General features: G+C 36.5%; 1 protein-coding gene across 2 annotated transcripts; it reads right to left on the bottom strand.

Moving 5' to 3' along the window:
* Positions 1-2,967: 2,967 nt before the first annotated feature.
* Positions 2,968-8,297, bottom strand: LOC143626576 (NEP1-interacting protein-like 1). Of its 2 annotated transcripts, none has more exons than XM_077096629.1 (5): positions 8,115-8,297; positions 7,647-7,822; positions 4,938-5,021; positions 4,671-4,838; positions 2,968-3,131 (listed from the first exon to the last, which is right to left on the bottom strand). In XM_077096629.1, exons 1-5 carry the CDS (start codon positions 8,278-8,280, stop codon positions 3,009-3,011), a joined length of 717 nt encoding a protein of 238 aa, XP_076952744.1. In that variant the 5' UTR covers positions 8,281-8,297; the 3' UTR covers positions 2,968-3,008. The 2 variants fall into 2 exon arrangements, with proteins under 2 accessions (XP_076952744.1, XP_076952743.1); XM_077096628.1 differs by having other exon boundaries at positions 2,973-3,131; positions 7,647-7,825.

Genomic DNA, 8,297 nt, shown 5'->3' with positions numbered 1-8,297 from the left:
GGGCTGCGAATCGTGGAAGAAATGAAAAAGGAAGGTTGTTGAAACCTGTCAATGCCGAATCCACATGCAAGTTTGCAGAAGGATTGTATCCAGGGATCTGCTCCAAAGGCTTCCCCGACTAGGCATTCTTATACCAATCCACTAGTCCTACATGGTATCCCAAGCTATTCACAGCATTGTTGATTCCGCCTAAAGAAGTAATCAGATCCTTGCTATTCTTGACCAGCTGGGCGAAGCGTTCCAAACCAACCTCAAATAACCAGCGTTTTTGCTCCGACAAGCTACCAATAGTGGATTGAAGTCCCTTCATCTCCTCATAAATCGCACCTACAAAACAAAAAGAAGGGATTTAGTAAAATTTTCCTCTTCAAATAACAAAGCAAGAAAATCCCACATACCAACAAAGAGTGTCTCACAATGAGCAGATAGATGGTGGATAACAAGATTGAGAACGTGGATCACATCGTTAGCAGACCTGGCAGAACGGGCTGCAAAAAGCCATTTGAGATATTGCTAGGTAAGAGCATCATTGGCTTCATCACAAGATTGGACTAAAGCAGCATTGTGTTCTTGCAAACCTACAACTTTCTTCTGCAAATCAACATTAGTTTTCTTCGGCTTCTTAATGTCACCAGAGGAGCTTCGAGCCTATAAGAGCTACTATTTGAGTTTCTTAATCTCCAACTGGGCTCCAATCCATCTTCTATGAATCTCACCTTTATACAAAGCATCTCGAGCAACATGGACCATCACTGCATCTGAAAACACTGGATCGCCTAATTGGCACACAATTCGCGTCTAGAGGTAAGCTGGCATTGTACACAAAAGGTTTAGTAGCATCAACACAGGAACAGAATCAACTCCTATCAAATCCCAGCCAGGAACATATTTTGAATCGCTTCAACCGTCATCTATATCAGAACAGACACATTTGTTTGCTTCCTCCCTAATCCAATCTAACATCACCACATCTACAAACCAGTATGATTTAAAATAGATTCTCAAGCAAAGTTCGTAGATAAGAAAAGAGAGGAAATACCAGAAGCAGAGGTCTTCGAACGAGCGCTAGAAGAAGGGGCCGACCCCTTTGACGGAGTAACCCTCTTGGTCGTAGGAGCTTTGAAGGAGGAACCCTTGTCAGCAAACTCTGAAAAACCCCTCTTGTTCCGATAATCGAGCTTATCCAACTCGGTGGTTTCGGGGCCGGGAATAGAAGAACCAGCGTCGAACATAACGGCCACTTGATCAATTGAGCTAAATTGATCTTTAGAAAGGTCTATGGAAAGTTCGAAAGACATAACCGAAGAGTCGGAAACCAAAGCCTGGGATGTTGAAGCTCTCTGACCAGCAATAGCGAGAGGACGGATCTTGGTGATAGCGGTGGCCGTCTGCTCAAGGAAGGGGGCGTCCCCCTTCTCCAAGCTACCTTTTAGACTTCGATCTCAGCAGTCCCTCATAAGTTCAAAATCTTACGAAATTCCATTTCTGCATCGACAACAAGCGAATGAGTAAAAAATTAAAACGATGGTTAAATCCAAAACGAAGGGACTAACCCTCGTCATCAACAACCATAACAGGATGGGTATCCTCGGAAAACTGATTCCTACTTATACGAGCCCACGACAGTATAACTTTAGGATAGGGCACAAGATCGGTAGGGTTTTCCTAAGCAAATCATAAAGCTTGACATCATATTCTGTCGGAGAAGAGGTCTCATCCGCAATCGGAAGATCCAAAGGTCGCACTTCATGTCGCCCGGCAAACAATGATCATCAAGTTAAAATAAACGACTTTTCCACCAACGGATGTTTGAATGAGGGTTAGTGGCAAAAGTAACATTAAGACACTTCTCAAAAGTAAACCATTGTCCAGCCCTACTCAAACGATAGAAAGTGCTAAAAAGATTCACAGGAGTCTTCCGAAAAGACGAGGATAGCACCTCAAAATGAGAAAAACAAGCGAGTGCCAGAGGGCGACATTGAGAAATATGCAAGCCAAAAAAACATCAAAGATCTTATCAGAAACTTACTAAACGGAATCCTACAATTAGACACTTTAAAGATGGCCGAATAAACAGAAAATTTCCCTTTGGGAAATGGATGAATGGGTTTATCCGACGGAGCCCTAGTTGGATTCAAATCCAACGGAATGTGAAATTCATCAACGACAGCCCTAATGTCATCATCGCCCATTATCGAAAATCAATAAGACATGTCATTTTTAGAAGAAGACAACAGATGAAATTAAAATACCAGCAAGAGAAGAGATAAAGAGATACTTGTGGAGAGGATAGAAGATGAAGAGGGTTGAATGAAGGGATAAAAGAAAAGGGAAAAGTAATTAAAACCCTATGGCAGTTTGGGAAGCGGGAAAATAGGGGTGACGCAACGCCACAGAGAAATGGGTCTTTTCAAGTCATAGGGCAGTTGGCATCAAACAGAGAAAGGTCGAAGGACCCATACGTAAATAGTCAGACGATCCTAAAACAAAGCATAGCATCGACTTATTAGGGGGACTTGGAGGGGTAACACCCCGAAAAGAGCATTGTTACGAATGATTAAATACTAAACACAAAAGGAATGACCGTTTAGTAAAGACAAAAGGACAAGATAATGGCTGCAGAGAAGAAAGGACGGTCAGACCACTCGGTCGGCCATAAAGAACGATAGTACAATCTGTAGATGCCATATTGTCTCTATAAATAACCATATATGACTGTAACAATGCTCACATGATATATTCACAATACAATACATCTTTAACTATGTGTTTCATATAATCTCATATTTGTCTCAAATAATACTCATATTATCTGTTATTCGAGCTTGTCTTGATCAATATTCCTAAAGGGTCAAGATTTGCTTTAACATTAAAGGAGCAAAAAGTTCGGTTTTCTAATGTTTCATACAATAAGACGAACGAATACAAGAAACGTTACAAGTCAAATTGCAATAGTGTATATTTCAAGTGGTAATATACAGAAAATTAAAAAATATATATTAAGAAAACTAAAGATCCCTTCTACATAATGGACATGACCCATGTCTCACCAGCCATTCATCAATGCAAGGTAGGTGAAAAATATGATGACATTGTGGCAAACTCCTCACAATTTCTCCAACTTGAAAATCCTGCATAAATATCATACACCAAATTATTAAAATTCAACGTGGTGCCTACTAGTATTAAATTGTATGAAATTATTAAAATTCAACGTGGTGCCTACTAGTATTTAATTGTATGAAAAACTTTTATTCAAAATAAATCAACTTGTCACTATGTCACTGGTTTTGATAAAAAAAAATAAACTAAAAACGTAGTTTATGCCTTTCTGATCTTGTTCAGCCGATTTTATTAGAAGTTGTGGGCCAAACAATTGTCTACGTGACCACTTTCATTGGTGAATTAGTTTGGATTAGGACACTATTTGAAAATTAAAAAAAAAATCATCAAACTTGGTCAAACTAGTTTCCCACCACAAACTAGCTTGCCCACTACCATCATGGCCACATGTTACTAAATTATTGGTTCACCTTTTAATTTATTTTTTTTTTCTTTTTCTACTAATTAATTTTAACACTAAAAATGTTTTTTCTTAATAACTTTTAATAAATAAGTTTTTAAAAAAACTAAAAACACAGTATTGTTTAGTTTTTTTGTGAACACACAGGTATAAATTTTATTAAAAACATAAGATTGCAAAAAAATATATTTTTATAATAAACTAAATATTAATTATTAGTGATATACATTATCCGACACTTGTCAACTCCGTATTGGTTTATAAGATTTTTTGGATAAAACTTATTATCTAAACAATCTAACATTATCTTATTATATAATTCATTATCCGACACTTGTCAACTTCGTATTGGTTATTTTTAAATAAAGAAATTATTTTTTATATTTATAAACACTTTTAATAAAAAAACAAAACAATTATTAATAAAAGCAATTACAAATTATATTTATTTAATAAAAAATATTGAAGTTTGGGTTGCTAATGGGTGTGAAAGGTTTGGGTTTGGTTGGGTTAGATATGTGAAAAAAAGAGAAATTAATTTTATAATAAAGTTTTGGTTGGGGTGGTTTGTGTATGGGAATGACAAACCAAACCGACAAGGTTGGTTGAGAGACTAGCCAACATAGTTTGCTTTGAAACCGGCAATTTCTTTTTCAAACTTTGAAATTGTTAAAAAGTCTAAATTAAACTTTACAAAGTAGTACAAATAGTTCATGAATATTATACACACACAACTGCGTATACCAAAAACGGAAAAACTCCAAGTTCTAAATAGTAAAGGTAAATGGCCAATTTGATTTACAGGAACAACTCCAAGTTCTAAACTGTAATCCAAACCTTAAATCATGAACATAGCAGCATAATTATCAAACCAACTGAACTAGCTTATTTGCTTCAGTTTAAACGGTTAAGTCAAGCTTTCACTTCCAAATGGGGTTTGAAACCTCTATTAAACAAGAAAATATAAAATAATCTTATTCACAAATTGTGTTACTTATTTGTAATTTTTTACGCATTGAATATACACTTTTGACACGTTCCTCATTCATTAACCTTTTTTTTTATTTGACGCGTTTAAAAAAACAGCCCAAATGAACCTACTAACAAGAAAATGACACGATAAAAAAAACTATAATAGCTACATTACCTGAAGGCACACGGAACAAGAAACGCGTTCTCCCGATTCATCAACATCATTATCACAAGTAATGGCAATTTTAGGTATTCTTTCAACAGAATACTCAGTCAATCCTTTTGATCCCCCAATGTCAAAGATGTTATGAACCTCATCAAAGCTTGGTTCAACCGCTCCCATCTGATGTCCAACAAGAAAGTCAATCTTTTATTATTATTATTATTATTATTATTATTATTATTATTATTATTATTATTATTATTATTATTATTATTTTACCTGACTCTGAACCGCGCTCAGCATTGCAGGACCAATCCGTTCACGTACAAGCCTTCCGTTTAATAAGCTTACGATGACATCAATCTAGTGTAACAAGTGTCATTAGTTATATGGGTGTTTGTGAGTTAAAAAAAAAGAAAAAAACGTTATAGGGGTGTTTGAATCTATCTTTGAAATTGATAACTCATCAAGAATTCGAGTCATACTCTATAACTAGTTATTTACCTACGCGTTGAGTAGTAAAATCGGTTGGTAAGACCCGGGTATTGCAGCGGCGAGTCAACACAACTCAGTTGCTATTTGCTACGTTCGTTTCGGTACTGGAACTAAAACAAAATGAAAACAACAAAAAAATAAAAATAAAAATGTGGTGAGCCATTGGGGTGGCGTTGGTTGGTCCCGAATGGCAGTGACGAGTCCACGCGAATTCAGTCAGTATTAGCTACAGTCTTTACGTTACCGGAACTAAAACAAAAAATAAAAATTGAGGTGAGCCATTGGGGTGACGTCGGTCGCTCCCAAACGCTAAGGCAATGAATCCACGACACTCGTAGAGCATATTATAAATTTTTTATTAACATGTTTAAAGCAATGTTTATTCGGACGGTAAACCCGGGCATTGATAAAACCCGATCGTTGCAGTGGCAATTCGACTCGTATTCGGGCGTTGGGGGCGCTGGTAAAAATCTGAGCGTTTCGGTGGTGGATCAACACAAATTTTGTCAATTTCGTTTACATTTGTTATGGTTCCATGACTAAAATGAAGTTTAGTAAAACCCAGGCGCGGATAAAACCCGAGCATTATCAATCCTGAGTGTTGTGATGGTGAGTCGACGCAAATTCGGTAAAACAAAAATAAATGTTCGTTACGAATTTGGAATTAAAAAACAATAAAAAAAAATTTAACCAATAAGACCAAAAAAAATTAATGTCGGACCACTGTGGTGGTGCCAATTGGCCCAATTAGGGCCTTATGGCACCAACCATGAGCTTTACTCATACATAGATAATTGGTTCGTTAAAAGCAAGGATTAACGGCCCGTTTTAACCCACTTTTAAATGGCATATTTAACTCGAACCTATTTTGATAGTTAGCACAACCAACCCAAATGCTTTTCGAGGCTTAGTAGCGATATATAGCATGCTTGATCCGAACCCATTTTGATCCAATTTTAAAAGGGCTCGTTTGAACAAATCTATTCTAACCCGTCATGTAACCCAACCTACATATTTTTTCCAGGCTTTTCAAGGATATAAAGGCCATTTAACCTTAAACACTTTGATCCACTTCTAAAATGGTCCGTTTGACATGAAAAATTTTTGACCCATTATCTGACACGACCTTCAGACTTATAGGCTTAGCAGAGAATATAAAGCCCAATTGTCCCGAACACATTTTGACCCACTTTTCAAACGGCCACATTGACATCGGTTACCTTGCCTAAACCACATGTTTTTCCAGGCTTAGCAAAGGATATGAAGCTCGCGTAACCCAAACCTGTTTTGTCCCACGTTTAAAATGGCCCATTTGACCTGAACCCATTTTGACCCGACCCACACATTTTTCCATGCTTTCCAGCGATATAAAGCCAGTTTGACCCGACCCCATGCGTTTTCTCGGCTTTGCAGGGATTTAGAGCATGTTTGACCCGAACCCATTTTGACCCACTTTTAAAATTACCCATTCGACATGAACCTATTTTGACTCGTCGCACGTTTTTCCACGCTTAGTAGGGATAAGAAGGCTTTATGGATATGGATCAAGACTGCTTTCACACGCCAACTTTAAGCATTTTTAACCTAATTTCTTACCAATTTATCTTTTTATACTTAATTTAAAGAGAGACAAGGGCGGAGCTATCTTAGGAGGATTGCAGCCTCCGCTAACCCTTAATGTTTCACTGGTAGTGTGAAAAAAAAATTGGTCGATTTTCGTGTTTCGTTACCCCTGAAAGAAAATAGCATTACCCCTATGTATTTTAAGCCCAACCAATTTAATACTTAATCCCAACAAAGACCCACTTAAATTAGGCCTCACAAATGCTCTATCAAAACATCTTAAAAAAAGTCGAAATTTGGTAAAAGTGTCTAAGTTGATAAGCGGGACAGATCGAGCATTGAATAATCTAAGACAAAAGAGATTTGACAAGATGTTGGCAAAAGTGGCATCTTTTGATGAAAAACAAGATTAAGATGTTAGATATATCGGAAAGTTACGGTAATCAAAGAAACCGAAAGAATGTCATTACTAATTGATATCATTTTGAGGTTGAAGGTGCAAATTCAAGAACTTGGAAATAGATTTAGGAAAGTCTCAACTAGTTTGTTAGAAAATATTTCGGAATTAAATCTTTGTGATTCGTTTTCTAAGTTTGACATATCTAAGATAGCAGTTTTTTCAAAAATGTATCCGAATGATTTTAATAACGAAGAAAGAAGGTGTTTTTCGGGTGATCTTATGACATTTTATTACACTTTAAAGGAAGATGATAAATTTGCAAAACTAAGTGAAATGAGTGATCTTGCTCGTGTAATGGTAGAAACCGGAGAGCACACAACTTTTCCTTTGGTTTATTGAATATTGAAGCTATCGTTGGTTTCACCGGTTGTAACGGCAACCATCGAAAGATGTTTCAAGTCTAGGGGTTTGTGCTCAAAACAAAAACATGAAGCTTGATAAAATTTGTGGACGTCTAGGAAATTGCATACCAGATAAAGAAAACAGCCGATCCCAGATTCTTCAGATTTCCACAAAACAAGTGAAGATTCAAAGACTTCAATCGAGAAAACCGCACCCGAAATTGCCCCAATTGCAGCCCCTCTAATGAAACCACTCTCTGTTTCTTGGCCTATTAAGGCCCCTGTCAATGCTCCCAGTAATGTTCCTACTGCAGAATATTAACAATCATAATCATAATCAGATTGAAGTTAATTATGCATATATTCAAATCCAATCATTGATTTCCTAAGGTAAATTTTAATTAAAGCACACACACACACTCAGGCTAATTTGATCAGCAATAAAATGTACAATTGGGAACTAAGATGGAACTTGTAATTCAAACTGCACAAACCCCACATAAAAAAAAAAAAAAAACCAACTAATATTCACAGCCAACAAGTAATTTTAATCAATTTCAAACACAAGACACAGGGCATGAAGAGCAGAGCATATACCCAATGCAAAGAAGAAGGTGAGAATTGCAGAGAAAACATTCCCAATAATAAAGGAAATTGCAGAGGTAAAGTAATCTTTAACTTTAAACACAAGATTTTTGAATGAAAATGATGAAATTCGTGAAAATGATGGCAGAAAATGGGATGGATAAGTGTAAACCTCCATGGATTCAAAACAGGGTT

Source organism: Bidens hawaiensis, unplaced genomic scaffold (genome assembly GCF_021521415.1).
Source record: "Bidens hawaiensis isolate Kalapana, Puna unplaced genomic scaffold, B.hawaiensis_p1.1 tig00004444_1, whole genome shotgun sequence".
NCBI classification, from domain to species: domain Eukaryota; kingdom Viridiplantae; phylum Streptophyta; class Magnoliopsida; order Asterales; family Asteraceae; genus Bidens; species Bidens hawaiensis.
The sequence above is the reverse complement of the archived record's forward strand: the minus strand, read 5'-3'. Positions and strand labels throughout refer to the sequence as shown.